Below are 17,008 nucleotides of genomic sequence, written 5' to 3' on the forward strand. Positions count from 1 at the left end.
TCTAACGGTGCCCTCAGAACGGAGAGGGGAGCTGGGGAGCGGCGACGCCATGGTGAGGATGGTGGTGGCAGTGTTTCTTCGTTTGTTCACAGAGAGGAAAAGAGGAAGGTGGGGAGAAGAGGAGATAGTGGCGGCAGCCAGAGGGAGGAGGACTAGGGTTTGAGCGGAGGTCTCGAGGTGAAGATTTAAGGAAAGGGAAAGGGAGGGAGCAGGTGGAGGGAGGACCACGACGCGGTGGTGCGCTGACGTCGGACAGGAGCCCTCATGCTCTTTACGTGAGAGAGAGCAACACCACAGAGGAGGAGTGTCTCCTTCCCTCGAAGGGGTACGGTGTGGGTCTTGGGCTGAAGAGAGTTTGGGCCATCTGGGGGAGAGAGAGGAGAGATGGATCAGAGAGAGAGAGGCCCAGGTTAGAAGGGTTAGGGTTTCCTTTTTATTCTGAAAATCATTCTCCTTTTTAAAACTGTTTTGCAAATTGATCTCTGAAACCATTCAAACATATGTCTGAATTTTGAATAAAGAAGCGGGGAGAAAGATAAAGTAGGAGCCAAAGATTTTGTAGCAAACATAAAATAGTTTTGGTTAGGGTTTTGTTAAATGAAAAGATGAGGGATGGTTTATTATAAAAACCATATGAGAGGGAAATAAAATATTTAGGGTTTTGTAAAATAGTTTTATTTTGTTAAAACATGAATGATATGATGCATGATGTCATGATGATGCATAAAAGAAAAAGAACAACCAAAATCTAATAGGGGTATTTTACTGGGCCGCTACAATCGACACCACTAACAAGGAATCTCGCCCCGAGATTCCACGTCTAGGTACGGGGGAGAGGTGAACTATCGGGTCTTCAGGCGACGTGTCGCTCTACTCGACACCACTAACAAGAGTTGTTGCTACAGGTTGATCGGGTGACACCACTAACAAGAGTAGTTGCTCCGCTGTTGATGATGAAGTGCTTCTGGTGGAACTTCCGATGATCGGACCTACTAGGTGAAAGGCATAGATCGTCCAACCCACGTGGAAGCCTAAGACTCGGTGAAGCAAATAAGAGAAGATCCAAAACTCGCACAGGTAAGAAGAGAAAGAATAGGGATAAGGAGAAAAATCAGAGCTAATTAGAACTATCCAAAGAATTTTAGAAATAGTTTGGACTCTCTAAACTCAACGACCGTTGGCAAGGTTATCCCAAAGGCTGGACTAGTGGGGTATCGTCAACCTGATGCTCTGATACCAACCTGTGACGCCCCAAAACCGGTATCCTGAGGATCCCAGCGAATCCGCCGAAATCCGCACGATATCGATTTTAGGAGACGCACCACCAAGCGCCTCGTAGACGCCGAAGCATGCACGCGATGCGGGTGGAATCAATCACGAGTAGTAATCATTACAACAGGATTACAATAGAGCCACAAGATACAGATATATTACAACAACGACTCCAACGAGTCAAGATACAAATATATACATACAAAGATCCAAATCATACAGAAGATCAAATACATCCGAGTACGGACAAGATACAAATTGGACTAAGAGTCCTGAAGATAACGATGGCGTCCATAACCCTGCCCAGGCCAAGCCGGAAGGGTAACCTTGCTAACGTCGTTCTTCATCGTACCGATCTTCATACCTGCCCGGTTATATCCCGTAGAAGCAACAATAAGTACGGGTTCGTACTTAACAAGACTTCAAGACGTATAAGCATTCGTCAACCAGTCGTCCTTTGTACTTGAGGCACGCAGGGGACTTAGAGGAGCAAGAGGAACGTCATAGGAAATATGGTGGGGTTAAGCGGCAGCGCGCAAGTACTAAAAACCTATAGAGACACTCTACAACAGTCGTCTAATCAGAGAAGGTGAGAGAGCGCATAACTAACAGTTCTATACTCTGCAAACATAACACAGCCGATGCGTTCCCCCCTCGCAACGAAGTACTTACAAAGGCACTCACACGGTTGTCAAGTTTTAACCATTTATTATTAGAGTTGCGCTAACTTACTACGCAAGTTATTATGATTGAAACAGCAGGTGTAAGTTGTCTATGGTCGAGTCATACAGCTCCAAGTCGTCCATAACCGCGGACACGGCTTATCGATAAGATTTTACCCTGCAGGGGTGCCCAAATGTGCCCACACGCACGATCAACCCAACCTAGCAAGGGAAGGATATCATGACACACACTCTCCTTCACGACAACAATGTCCAGGAAGCCACCTAACTAAGTTGAACCCGAATCGAAGTCCGGCCGAATCTCCGAGACGGACCTAGCTGTTTGCGACCACGACTTCCGAGGGTCAAAACACACACTGGGGCGAATGACTCGCTTCAGCACGCGATAAACGCTCGTGCCGCACCTATACGTGCATACCAGAAACAAGGGATACAAGGCACCCAGGGGCTTCCCAAAATAAATAAGTAACAAGCTGGCATGCACGCAACAACAAATGGTAAAACATATAAACTAGTTGTGGCCACTGGACAAAGCTGTAGATTCCGGCAGTGGTCGAGGGGAGACCCAGAAGCATACCCACGTGTGGTTAGAGCGCTTAGTCTCGGAACAGATAACAAGAACTCGAGGTCCTAAGCTTTAAAGAAACACAAGTGAGCCATCACAAAACGATCAGCTGACCCACCGATGCCTCCGCTAACAACTATTAACAAGTAACCATGATATCCTCATCAGATATAACCATAAACCATGTGTCATGATCTCCCAACAGATAACCCGATAAGATAGCGATAAGGGTAACACGATATAAACAGCACTAGAATGCACTACGACGCGCAAGGCAGACCCGGTAACCAAACAATAGCTGTAGGTGGTTGGTGGAGGCAATATAGGCTGCTTGAGGTAACAAGTGGAAGGGACACGTGACAAGAACGCAACTCAAGGATAGCATGAGGGAGAAGGCAAAATAAAATAGGAGAGCGACTTCTGCAGGGGCAGAAGTATAGGGGAAATGCTTGCGTGTTAAAACTTGCCGAGGAACATCCGGAGAACTTGTCGTATCTCACCACACCACTTCGTGATCCTATCCGTGAAGAAGCAAATGCTGGAACAAACAACGGGTGCAAGTCTTACTACTACGGAAAAGAAGATCCAGCATGATCAAATGCAGGTATGCATGACATGACAAAGATGATGCGATGCAATTTATCCAATTAAGCGGGATCGGAACCCCGGACAAACGAATTAAGGTTGGAGTTGCATTTCCTACCAGCAAAGTTAATGGTTGATTAGCATGGCAAAACATGGCAGGGGTGCGCTACTTCAATATTAAACGGAGCGGGGAAATCCTTAGTTGGAAATCCGAAATACTCCGCATATATGTGAGGTGAATGCACGAACTATCAACGCGCGACATGATGCAAGATGCAAACAGATGAATGGATGGCATATTCATGTTCAGCACGTTTTTCTGATCAAGTTTCATGTATAACACTTTGCACTTCGGCAAACGGTTTGAGAGATATGATTTTCGCAAGATTTGCAAAAAGAAAAGGAAAACATGCAGGGATGGTCTGGGATGGACCTGACATGCCCTGGGCCGGATCTGGTCTCATGATGCATCGGAATGGACTGGGCCTGAGCCGCGTGCGGTGAGAAGTTGCTGAACGCGCGGCAATGGGCCGCACAGGGAAAGATCTGGGACGAGGCCCATCTGCAGATCTGGCAAAAATCAGAACAAAAAGCTGGGCTTAATTGCAGTGGGCAGATTTAGAACTCAGGATCTCCTGGACCTTGGCTAAGGAAACAACCAGCTAGGCTACCTGCTATTGTTGGCTGTTGAAAGTGTCGACGCAAGAAGAACCATCTATGCCTGCGGGATCTGAAAGAAAAGGAAGAAAAAGTCGCATTTTAATTGACCACCGTGGGGATTTGATCTTGGGATCTGTTGGGTATAAACATACCAGGATGTTACCACTGCGCTGCTGGTTCAGATGGTGTTGGTTCTGGGTCGCCCAACAACTAGAAGCACACGGAGGCGGAGCTCGGACATGGCGGCCATGACGGGCAGCCCTGGTCGGAGACGAACTTGACGGCTGGAAGCAAACGGGGACGATCAAGATGGAGTCGAGGATGCGCCCGGACGCGGGGAAGCCGAGGGCGTGCTCGGTTTGGACGGAGGATGACGAGGGTGGCCGGAATTGATGAATTACTCGCCGGAGTTGGAGAAGGGAACGACGATTTTGACGTTGATTGGGTGAACCCCGGCTCGATTCCTTGCACACGGAGAAAGAGGAGGACGAGGCGCATCTAACGGTGCCCTCAGAACGGAGAGGGGAGCTGGGGAGCGGCGACGCCATGGTGAGGATGGTGGTGGCAGTGTTTCTTCGTTTGTTCACAGAGAGGAAAAGAGGAAGGTGGGGAGAAGAGGAGATAGTGGCGGCGGCCAGAGGGAGGAGGACTAGGGTTTGAGCGGAGGTCTCGAGGTGAAGATTTAATGAAAGGGAAAGGGAGGGAGCAGGTGGAGGGAGGACCACGACGCGGTGGTGCGCTGACGTCGGAGAGGAGCCCTCATGCTCTTTACGTGAGAGAGAGCAACACCACAGAGGAGGAGTGTCTCCTTCCCTCGAAGGGGTACGGTGTGGGTCTTGGGCTGAAGAGAGTTTGGGCCATCTGGGGGAGAGAGAGGAGAGATGGATCAGAGAGAGAGAGGCCCAGGTTAGAAGGGTTAGGGTTTCCTTTTTATTCTGAAAATCATTTTCCTTTTTAAAACTGTTTTGCAAATTGATCTCTGAAACCATTCAAACATATGTCTGAATTTTGAATAAAGAAGCGGAGAGAAAGATAAAGTAGGAGCCAAAGATTTTGTAGCAAACATAAAATAGTTTTGGTTAGGGTTTTGTTAAATGAAAAGATGAGGGGTGGTTTATTATAAAAACCATATGAGAGGGAAATAAAATATTTAGGGTTTTATAAAATAGTTTTATTTTGTTAAAACATGAATGATATGATGCATGATGTCATGATGATGCATAAAAGAAAAAGAACAACCAAAATCTAATAGGGGTATTTTACTGGGCCGCTACATGCGCCACTAAGTTAAGACTTTCTGTGGCGCACGTGGGATGATGGGCCACAGAAACTACACATTTCTATGGCGCACATGAGTTCCATGCGTCACAGAAGTTTTTTTTTCCTCCCCACGCAACTCCCCCCCCCCCTTGGATCTGCTTTTTTACCTCTGTAAAAATGAAAGAAATAGATAGAAATTACAAAAAATAAATTCCATCAAGATGCCCATGTATTATGTCATCTTTTACCACTGAAAATTAACAAACATAAATTTCGATTTTTTTTTGCAAAATTGTGTGGGAAAATCATCAAACTGGATTTCTGGTTGCATATGAACTCGAAAAAAGACGCATAATATATCAAAATGATCCCACGAAAATTCTACATCCGGATTCACCCGGGCTTGCCCGGTTCGACAATATTTAGAATCGCCAAATTCAAAAAGAGTAAAATGTTACGCCCAGTTATAGTTTTTTTGCTGCAAAATACGAAAAAAGAAAAAAAAATCTGTGGCGCACCTAGTGCCCATGCACCACATAATTAACGTCCAAAATTTGAATTTTCTGCCGCCCTCCTCCACTTCTCCTCCACTTCTCCTCACTACTCCTCCACTTCTCCTCACTTCTTCTCATTTCTCCTCTTTGGATGCAAATTTCTCCTCCACTTCTCCTCCTCCTCCTCCATCACCACCACCACCACCACCTCCTCCTCCGGCCGGCCTCCTCCTCCTCCACCACCACCACCACCACCACCACCACCTCCGGGGCCGGCCTCCTACTCCGGTGACCTCCTCCTCCGGCCGGCCTCCTCCTCCTACTCCGGCGACCTATTCCAGTGACGACCACCTTCTCCTCCTCCTCCGGCGACCACCTCCTCCTCCTCCACCACCACCTCCTCTTCCTCCACCACCTCCTCCACCACCACCACCTCCACCACCACCACCTCCACCACCACCTCCATCACCTCCTCCACCACCACCACCACCACCTCCTCCTCCTCCGGCCGTCCTCCTCCTTCACCCACCCACCCACCCAACCCCACCTTCGGCTACCTTCCAGCGAAATTTCAAAAAAAAATTAAAAATTTCGGCGGCCCCAGATCTAGATCTAGATCTGGCCGCCATTTTTTTTGAATTTCAAAATAAAATTCGGTGGCGCACCACCGCCGGTGCGCCACAAAAATAAGTTTATGTGGCGCACCACCGCCGGTGCGCCACAGAAATAAGACTTTCTGTGGCGAATGGGCAGGTGCGCCTATTTTTGTGGCGAGAATTCCTACTTTCTGTGGCGCATGGGCAGGTGCGCCTATTTTTGTGGCGAGAATTCTGTGGCGCACCACCCATGCGCCACAGAATCATTTTTTGGTGCGCCACTGATGAGGCTTTTCCTACTAGTGTAATGATATGTGTACCATTTAGCGGAAGACGTCATATGCACTTTTTGGACGTCATATGCACTTTTTGGACGGTTGAGGTGCTTTCAAGCCCTGGCACGAGGAGCATCTGATCTGATCTGATCTGAAACTTCCTTCAGAAAAACAGGGGAGCATCTGATCTGATTTGCAGTACAAATCAAATCAGGCAAACCTACGCGCCAGGCCTCAACTACACTACACATGTGGTGATCCACCTCCACCAAACTTGTACTCCGTCTAGACCGCCAACTTCAACAAGATCCACTAGCTGAGAGCTCCAAATTAACAAGTGAAACAACAGCAGCGACCGAGTGTTCTACGGTACTCTATGCAGTATCCTCTCGGCGTACACCGCGGCCTCGATGATGGACGTGATCTCGTCGGCGACGTCAGTCGCGTTGCAATTATTCCCCTCGAACGTCCTGAATACGGCCTCCTCGCTGCCGCCCGCCTCCACCACCACCGCCGCGGTCCTCACCGCGGCCACGCAGTCCAGCAGGCTCTGGTTGCACCACATGTTGAGGTAGTCGTCTGCAAAAGTCCAAGCACGCATATGCATGTGCGAGCTGTCAGAAAACTTGATGTCGAATACGCGGTCAAATACGCGGGTGAGTATATATATACGTACTGTCGGTGGCATTGACGCAGGCGTCGTGGAGCATGCAGCAGGCGTCGAGGGCGTCGCAGGGAGGCTCGCTGGGGCACCCGGTGTATGACACGCCGCAGTACTTGCCGTACCGCATCAACGGAGCCTCTGAATACATACATTTGTGTGGTTATTATACGCGCGTGTTGATCAATCACGAAACGGAATATCTATCTACAGTACGATCTAACGTACCGATAGTACCGGAGCAGTATGCAGACTCGCAGGTTCGGCTGCACTGCTACGTCAACGAGCAAATCAGACAGAAAGTTGATATGAATTGATATTCAACAAGCTGCTAATAAGAGAACATCAATGGAAATCTGGCTTGCGGTCTCAAATCAAGATGAATTGCATGCGCGAGATTGTAGGACGTGTACCGAGGAGGAGGAGTCGCCGGCGCTGGACGGCGGCGACGCGCCGAAGATGCCGAGGGCCAGCGAGCGGTAGCCGGCAGCGAGCAGGATGGCAAGAGGGAGGAGACGACCGACGTGCATCTTCAGAGTGTATGGTTTGAGCAGAAGAGGTATAACAGCAATAAGCTAGCTAGCTCTAACTTTAGTTCGATTTAGTAGTCCATGCATACATAATCGCTGGTTTTTTAAGCTTTCAACGAAGCAAATAATGTTAGTTATAGCTTGGTGGCAGTTTGGCGGCACCGTTGGGAATTAGGAGGGGTTAGTTCAAGTGTTCGACAGTGACTTCACAAAGCTAGGAGCATCTTCACTTGTCCTCTCCATATGGGCGTTGGGCTCCCAACCGTGTCCCCATACCAAAAAAATTAAACTTTGAAACTTTAATAGAAAACACAAATTCATATATAGTTCGGCCACAGTAGGCTATTGTTTGCACAAAACTAAAGAAAACATAGAAACTTAAAAAAAAACTAAATCTAATAGCCGCCATAGCCGCCACGGCCGAGACCTAGGCAGCGGTACATCGCTGCCACGCAGTCCTCCTCCTTGTCGTCGTTGGGCTCCTGCTTCAGCGGCGGGAGGAAGGAGCTGCAACCCTGGCCAGGGTCCCCGTGCGTGCGACGATTCGGCGGCATGCTCGACGGGCCGACGTTGTCGTCATCATCGTGGTTGATGTAGAGGCCGAGGCGCTCGAGCCGCTCGGCCTCCAAGCGGCGGTGCTCCTCCGCACCCTTCTCGGCGTGACGGAGGCCCGGGATTCCTCGAGGTCGTCCTTCGCCTTGAGTCCAAAGGGTGCCGCCTTATACTCTGGCAGCGGCGTCCACTCCCGCTTGACAGGCTGGAGCTGCCCGCAGGGTGGAGAAGGAGCGTGGCGGATGACGACGCCACCACAACTATTGCGGGGTGCCCGCGAGGAGGCGCCTCATAGGGCTTGTCCTTCAACGTCGCCAAGTAGCGTGGTGACGGCATGCCGTAGGGCGAGTACCTGGCCGGAGACGATGAGGAGCGCGACAACGATGAGCGCGAGGAGGGCGACGATGGCATCGTGCGACCAACCTCTTGTTCTGGCCGCGCAGTGGGATGACCTGCTGAGGCGGCATGGTGAGTGGCGGGTTGTTGTAGTCCGCGATGTCATCGAGGACCCACGCGAGGGCCCTCCCGGGGGCGCTCCACCACCGCTTTCGTCCCTCGGAGTTGTTGTTCTTTGGCGGGTCGTCGTTGCCGTTGTAGGCAGCGATGCGGTCCTCGCGTTGGCGCTAGAAGAAGACCGACTAGGCGTGGTGGTTGTCGGGGTCCCAACGGGGATCGTTGCGCTCCTCCGGCGTCAGCGACCAAAAGCGTTCGTAGATGGCGCCTCTGCGCGCCACCCCGACCAACATGGGAGTAACCGGCAGCCCGCTCGCGCTGAGCACCCACCCCGAATGTCCGGCGGGCTGGGGTAGCCTACGCTCCGTATGGCGCACGCCTCCTCGACGAGAAATGATAGGGCAAAGGTGTCCGATCTTTCGATGAGATGAAGATAGCTTCGATTTGTTGGTGGATTTCGTGCTTGACGATCCGACTACACGTGCAAAGCTCGTGCGCCAATGCAATCGCTAGGAAAATCTCCGGGAGTTACTGATCTTGCGGATGCACGATCAACCTAGCCAGCGAGGGTCTTAATTCCTACCTAAAATCGAGAACAAGTAAGAACTAATGATGCAATCAGGATATTGCGGATGTATGATGAAAGCTTTATTGAATAAGGGGGAATTTCGAATAGTCGGTCTTGTTCTGGGCGATGGCCTCAAAAGAATTACAAGAGAGTTGCAGCAATGGCTAACTTTTAGTCTAATCAAAATCCGAGTCTAAACGTGACGGCTATGGGGGTATTTAAAGAAGGAAAAGGTGGGGTTTCGGCCAGCCATACGTGTGGTGGCTGAACCAAACCATAGAAGGCCTTTCCCCCTCCAATACGGACTCTAAAAAGTGGCTGACTTAATTCCTGCGAAAATGACATGGGCCTGGCCCAGAACTAAAGGTGACGCAACACCGTTTTATGCTATGGACAAAATTATGAAGTGTAATCTTGTATATTTCGTCCAAGTCTTCAATCATCATTATGGTGGCTTCAAAGTTCTGAAATCTCCACTTGGGGCGTCCTCTTCAATCCTCACATGTTTGCTGCCATCTCCTCCATTTGTGAACATGCTCCAATGCTTGTCCACCTCATCCATGCTAGGTCCATCATTCCTAAGAGTAACAAACACATCCGATTTAGGCAGCATCATATTCTCATGTATGTGAGGAATAATTCCAAGAAACGAAAGTACCTGATAGTTAAGTTGTTTGGCACGAGCTCGAGTGATTGGTCATTGTATTTGTGTGGCTGTAGGTACAGCGGTTGTATCAACAGATGGGATGACCTCATCATGCCCCCTTCTTGAATTGAAGTCGTCCTTGACGGAAGCTCATCTTCTTCACCAAAGTAAGGCTTCAAATCTGCAATGTCAAATGTAGGACTAACCGAACCCAATTCTGCAGGAAGCTCAAGTTTATATGCATTATCATTTATTTTCTCTAACACCTTAAAAGGACCAGCAGTGCGTGGCATTAGCTTAGACTTGCACAATGCAGGAAAACGATCTTTGCACAAATGCAACCAAACAAGATCCCCAACATCAAACACAACATGCTTTCTTCCTCTATCCCCAGCAATTTTGTCTTTAGTAGTCTCATGCGATTTTAATATCAATTCAGCACGTTCTGTAGTATCCAAATTATTTTGCACCGAAGATGGTAAAGGCAACAATTCAATAGGTGCACGTGGAACAATACCATACACAATCTCAAAAGCGCACATCTTAGTGGTAGAATGTAGTGAACGATTGTAAGCAAATTCAATATGAGGTAAACATTCTTCCCCCAATTTTAAGTTCTTCTTCAAAACAGCCCGCAGCATAGTAGACAGTGTTCTATTTACTACTTTAGTTTGTCCATCAGTTTGGGGATGATATGTAGTACTAAACAGCAATTTAGTCCCCAACTTAGCCCATAAACATCTCCAAAAATGGCTAAAAAAACTTAGTATCACGATTAGAAACAATAGTATTTGGCACACCATGTAAACGAACAATTTCACGAAAGAACAAATCAGCAACATGTGTAGCATCATCACTCTTGTGACATGGAATAAAGTGTGCCATCTTAGAAAACTGATCCACAACAACAAAAATACTATCCCTCCCCTTCTGTGAACGAGGCAATCCCAAAACGAAATCCATAGAAATATCCTCCCAAGGTACACTAGGAACAGGAAGAGGCATATATAAACCATGTGGATTAAGTCGAGACTTAGCATTTTGACATGTAGTGTAGCGTGCCACAAATCTCTCAACATCTCGACACATACGTGGCCAAAAGAAGTGTGCATCAAGGACATCCTCCGTCTTCTTGACACCAAAGTGACACATCAATCCTCCTCCATGCACCTCCTGCAACAATAAAAGACGAACGTAACTATCTGGGATGCATAGCTTGTTAGCACGGAACACAAATCCATCATTGAGAATGAATTTGTTCCATGTTCTACCATCTCTACAATTCTGCAACACATCTTTAAAATCAGCATCATGCAAGTATTGTTCCATGATACTTATGTTATTTCATCTATTTTGCATGTTTCATGTTTATTGGAGGATCGCACACCGGAGTCAGGATTCTGCTGGAAAAAGCGCCGTCAGAATGCAATATTTCGGAAGATCAACAATTGACGAAAGTTATATGAAAAATCCTATTTTTCCAGAAGATGACGAGAGCCAGAAGGAGGAGCCGAGGAGGGCGACCATGGGCCCCCCTCATAGGCTGGCTCGGGCCCTGCCCTGGCCGCGCCGCCTTGTGGGGAGGGGGCCCACAGCCCCCTCTGGCCTCCTCTCCTTCGCGTATTTCTTTGTCCCGAAAACCTAAGCTCCAAGGAGTTAGTCGCGAAGAGTTACAGCCGCCTCTGCGGGGCGGAGAACACCAGAGAGAAAAGAGCTCTCCGGCAGGCTGAGATCCGCCGGGGAAATTCCCTCCCGGAGGGGGAAATCGACGCCATCGTCACCGTCATCGAGCTGGACATCATCTCCATCACCATTGTCATCATCTACATCATCATCACCGCCGTCTCCACCGCTGCACATCGTCACCACCGTAACAATTTGGGTTGGATCTTGATTCTTTGATAGGGGAAACTCTCCCGGTGTTGATTTCTACTTGTTATTGATGCTATTGAGTGAAACCATTGAACCAAGGTTTATGTTCAGATTGTTATTCATCATCATATCACCTCTGATCATGTTCCATATGATGTCTCGTGAGTAGTTCGTTTAGTTCTTGAGGACATGGGTGAAGTCTAAATGTTAGTAGTGAAGTATGGTTGAGTAATATTCAATGTTATGATATTTAAGTTGTGGTGTTATTCTTCTAGTGGTGTCGTGTGAACGTCGACTACACGACACTTCACCTTTATGGGCCTAGGGGAATGCATCTTGTACTCGTTTGCCAATTGCGGGGTTGCCGGAGTGACAGAAACCTGAACCCCCATTGGTATATCGATGCAGGAGGGATAGCAGGATCTCAGAGTTTAAGGCTGTGGTTAGATTTATCTTAATTACTTTCTTGTAGTTGCGGATGCTTGCAAGGGGTATAATCACAAGTATGTATTAGTCCTAGGAAGGGCGGTACATTAGCATAGGTTCACTCAAACAACACTTATCAAAACAATGAAGATTAATTAGCCGTATGTAGCGAAAGCACTAGACTAAAATCCCGTGTGTCCTCGAGAACGTTTGGTCATTATAAGTAAACAAACCGGCTTGTCCTTTGTGCTAAAAAGGATTGGGCCACTCGCTGCAATTATTACTCTCGCACTTTACTTACTCGTACTTTATTCATCTGTTACATCAAAACACCCTGAATACTTGTCTGTGAGCATTTACAGTGAATCCTTCATCGAAACTGCTTGTCAACACCTTCTGCTCCTCGTTGGGATCGATATTCTTACTTATCGAAAATACTACGATACACCCCCTGTACGTGTGGGTCATCAGTGGTGCTCGTGATGTAGGCGCGGTGTACTTGGAGGTAGTAGGCGCTGGTGCAGCCGCACGAGATGGTGGCGCTGATTGTCGCGGAGACCACGATGATGTACGACCTGCAGAAGTACAGAAGTATTAGCTCTTCTCCATGGTGGTTGACGATCCTGCACTTCACGTTCAGCTTTGCAAGCAAGATGAAACAAGCGAGTAATAGTGTTGTACTCCTTATAATCTAAAATATGTTGAATCTCTTTATTCAAACCACCAAAGAAACGTGCAAGCGTAGCCTCATTATCGTCTACAATACCACAACAAATCATGTCAGTTTGCAATTCTTGATAATAGTCTTCTACAAAAAAAAAATCCTTGTTCTAAGCGAGACGATTTTTTAAGCAAATCACGCTGATAATGTGGAGGAACAAAACGAGTACGCATAGCAAGTTTTAAACCAACCCAGGTAGTAGGAATATTAGCATGATGTACTTTAAAATGTTCAGACCACCAAATAGATGCGAAAACGCAGTGAATTTGTGTTTGTTATCAAATCGGAGAGTGGTTCAGAGTAGTGTAGTGAAGAGATAATATCTATGTATTCAATTATGGTATCATTGTTCAGAGTGTCCACTAGTGAAAGTATGATCCCTAGGCCTTGTTTCCAAGTATTGAAACACCATTTACAACCAGTTCTACTACATGTTTTCTCGCTGCCATTTTATTTCAGATTGCTATTACTACTTACAATCATCCATATTGCTTGTATTTCACTATCTCTTCGCCGAACTAGTGCACCTATACACCTGCCAAGTGCATTGGGTGTGTTGGGGACACAAGAGACTTCTTGTATCGTAATTGCAGGGTTGCTTGAGAGGGATATCTTTGACCTCTACCTCCGTGAGTTCGATAAACCTTGGGTGATCCACTTAAGGGAAACTTGTTCCTGTTCTACAAACCTCTGCACTTGGAGGCCCAACACTGTCTACAAGAAAAAAAGCGTGCGTAGACATCAAGTTCTTTTCTGGCGCTGTTGCCGGGGAGGTAAGGTAAAAGGTACTCACATTCTCTTGCTACTAAGTCTTTTAATTTCTGGTGAGTGCTCAAAGTTATTTCGTTTAGATTCTGCAATTACATCTTTTTGTTTCTTGTTTTTATTTTCACTAGTTAGGCTTAATGAAAAACAACAACAAAATTAGAGAGCTTTATAGTATTTATCTTTAGTTAGGACATGAGGTGTTTGAAGATAAATTAAAAAAACATATGAAACTTTACTTGCATGCAGGTAGCAATGTTATTAGTATGAATCCTTTGAACACCATTATTGCTAATGCTATGGAAAATTCTAAGCTTGTGGAATCTAGTTTTTATGAAAATGATCCTTTTAGTTCCCCAGCTTTTGAGTAGGAAATTTGCTATGATGATACTATGCCTCCAATATATGATGATTACAATGATGATTATCTTATTTTCAGTCCACCTATTATTGAGGAGAAAATTAATTATGATTACAATATGCCTCCTATATTTGATTATTATGGTGATGAGAATAATAATGATAGCTATTTTGTTGAATTTTCTCCCACTACAATTAATAAGAATGACTATGCTTATGTGGGGAGTAATAATTATTTTATGCATGTGGCTCATGATAAGAATGTTTTATCTGATAGTTATATTGTTGGGTTTATTCATGATGCTACTGAAAGTTATTATGAGAGAGGAAAATATGGTTCTAGAAGTTTTCATCGTACTAAAACACCTCTCTATATGCTGAAAGTTTTGAAGTTACTCTTGTTTTATCTTCATATGCTTGTCACTTTGTTCTTTGTGGATTTATTTGTGTACAAGATTCCTATGCATAGGAAGTGGGTTAGACTTAAATGTTTTTTATTTCCTCTTGATGCTCTCTTTTGCTTCAATTCATATTTCTTATGTGAGCATCTTCTCAAAAACTGAGCCTAGCTGAAAGGCGTTAAAGACAAGAACTCATGGGAGATAATGTTGGAGATATGCCCAAGAGGCAATAATAAAATGGTTATTATAATATATCTTTGTGTTTATGATAAATGTTTGCATACCATGCTATAATTGTATTAACCGAAACATTGATACATGTGTGTTATGTAAACAACAAGGAGTCCCTAGTAAGCCTCTTGTATAACTAGCTTGTTGATTAATAGATGATCAAGGTTTCGTGATCATGAACATCGGATGTTATTAATAACAAGGTTATGTCATTAGGTGAATGATATAATGGACATACACCCATATAAGCGTAGCATAAGATCACGTCATTAAGTTCAGTTTGCTATAAGCTTTCGATACATAGTTACCTAGTCCTTCGACCATGAGATCATGTAAGTCACTTATACCTGAAGGGTACTTTGATTACATCAAACGCCACTGCGTAAATGGGTGGTTATAAAGGTGGGATTAAGTATTCGGAAAGTATGAGTTGAGGCATATGGATCAAGAGTGGGATTTTTCCATCCCGATGACGGATAGATATACTCTGGGCCCTCTCGGTGGAATGTCGTATGATTGGCTTGCAAGCATATGAATGATTCATAAGAAATGATATACCACGGTACGAGTAAAGAGTACTTGTCGGAGACGAGGTTGAACAAGGTATGGAGATACCGATGATCAAATCTCGGACAAGTAAAATATCGCGTGACAAAGTATGTAAATGGTTCAATCGATCACTAAGTTATCGTTAAATATGTGGGAGCCATTATGGATCTCCATATCCCGCTATTGGTTATTGGTCGGAGAGAAGTCTCAACCATGTCTGCATAGTTCACGAACCGTAGGGTGACACACTTAAGGTTTGATGCCGTTTTAAGTAGATATGGAATATGGAATGGAGTTCGAATTTTGTTCGGAGTCTCGGATGGGATCCAGGACATCACGAGGAGGTCCGGAATGGTCCGGAGAATAAGATTCATATTTAGAAAGGCACTTTACAAGTTTGGAAATGATCCGGTGCATTTATGGAAGGCGCTAGAATGTTCTAGCACCTTCCGGAAGAAATCACTATGGAAGGTGGAGTCCCGGTGGGACTCCACCAACCCTAACTTTCCAACCAAGTGGGAGGGTGGAGTCCATGTAGGACTCCACCTCCTTGGCCGGCCAAGAAAAGGGGGAAGGGAGGAGTCCCTGTCCCTCTAGGTTTCGTCCATATGGCAGTTTTTGAATTGGGGTCTTATTCGAAGACTTTGGGCAAACCCTAGGGATTTCCACCTATATAATGAGGGGGAGAGGGAGGGGGCTGCCCTAGACTTGGCCGCACCACCCAAGGGGAGCCCAGGCCGGTGCCCAACTAGCACCCCATCTCCCAAACCCTAGCACACCTCTCTCCTCATACACCTCCCGTGGCGCTTAGGCGAAGCCCTGCCGGAGTTCTCCACCACCACCGCCACGACGCCGTCGTGCTGCCGGGATTTCGAGGAGGATCAACTACTTCCGCTGCCCGCTGGATGATGACCCACAAGTATAGGGGATCGCAGCAGTCTTCGCGGGAAGTAAATCCCAATTTATTGATTCGACACAAGGGGAGACAAAGAATACTTGGAGGCCTTAACAGCGGAGTTGTCAATTCAGCTGCACCTGGAAACAGACTTGCTCGCAAGAGTTTATCAAGAGGTAACAGTTTTATAGCAGTAGCGATGAGTGAAATAACAAAGAAGAGTAACAGAGACAAGCAGAGTGATTACAAAGAACAGCAGGATTAAAATACTGTAGGCACGGGGACGGATGACGGGCGTTGCATGGATGAGAGAAACTCATGTAACAATCATAGCAGGGCATTTGCAGATAATAATAAAACGGTGTCCAAGTACAAAGCAATCAATAGGCATGTGTTCCAATTATAGTCGTACGTGCTCGCAATGAGAAACTTGCACAACATCTTTTGTCCTACCAGCCGGTGGCAGCCGGGCCTCAAGGGAATCTACTGGATATTAAGGTACTCCTTTTAATAGAGTACCGGAGCAAAGCATTAACACTCCGTGAACACATGTGATCCTCACGTCACTACCATCCCCTCCGGTTGTCCCGATTTCTGTCACTTCGGGGCCATTGGTTCCGGACAGCGACATGTGTATACAACTTGCAGGTAAGATCATAAAACAATGAATATCATGATGAAACAATAACATGTTCAGATCTGAGATCATGGCACTCGGGCCCTAGTGACAAGCATTAAGCATAACAAGTTGCAACAATATCATCAAAGTACCAATTACGGACACTAGGCACTATGCCCTAACAATCTTATGCTATTACATGACCAATCTCATCCAATCCCTACCATCCCCTTTGGCCTACAGCGGGGGAATTACTCACACATGGATGGGGGAAGCATGGCTGGTTGATGGAGAGGCGTCGGTGGTGATGATGGCGATGATCTCCTCCAATTCCCCGTCCCGGCGGAGTGCCAGAACGGAGACTTCTGG

The 17,008-nt window shown here is 46.5% G+C and overlaps 1 protein-coding gene and 1 long non-coding RNA gene across 3 annotated transcripts; both read right to left on the minus strand.

Annotated features, from left to right (window-relative positions):
- Positions 1-1,384: 1,384 nt before the first annotated feature.
- LOC127295047 (uncharacterized) lies at positions 1,385-4,401 on the minus strand. Its single transcript, XR_007847428.2, has 4 exons — positions 3,918-4,401; positions 3,777-3,835; positions 3,539-3,675; positions 1,385-3,058 (listed from the first exon to the last, which is right to left on the minus strand). It is a non-coding gene; the product is annotated as an uncharacterized lncRNA (long non-coding RNA).
- Positions 4,402-6,448: 2,047 nt separating this feature from the next.
- Positions 6,449-7,666, minus strand: LOC127348860 (probable phospholipase A2 homolog 2). Of its 2 annotated transcripts, none has more exons than XM_051374732.2 (4): positions 7,465-7,666; positions 7,280-7,325; positions 7,067-7,192; positions 6,449-6,969 (listed from the first exon to the last, which is right to left on the minus strand). In XM_051374732.2, the coding sequence occupies exons 1-4, from the start codon at positions 7,579-7,581 to the stop codon at positions 6,755-6,757; spliced, it is 504 nt and encodes a 167-aa protein (XP_051230692.1). In that variant the 5' UTR covers positions 7,582-7,666; the 3' UTR covers positions 6,449-6,754. The 2 variants fall into 2 exon arrangements, with proteins under 2 accessions (XP_051230692.1, XP_051230694.1); XM_051374734.2 differs by having other exon boundaries at positions 6,451-6,969; positions 7,280-7,322.
- Between the last annotated feature and the right edge of the window lie 9,342 nt (positions 7,667-17,008).

The sequence above is a fragment of the Lolium perenne genome, chromosome 4 (assembly GCF_019359855.2).
Source record: "Lolium perenne isolate Kyuss_39 chromosome 4, Kyuss_2.0, whole genome shotgun sequence".
NCBI lineage: Eukaryota > Viridiplantae > Streptophyta > Magnoliopsida > Poales > Poaceae > Lolium > Lolium perenne.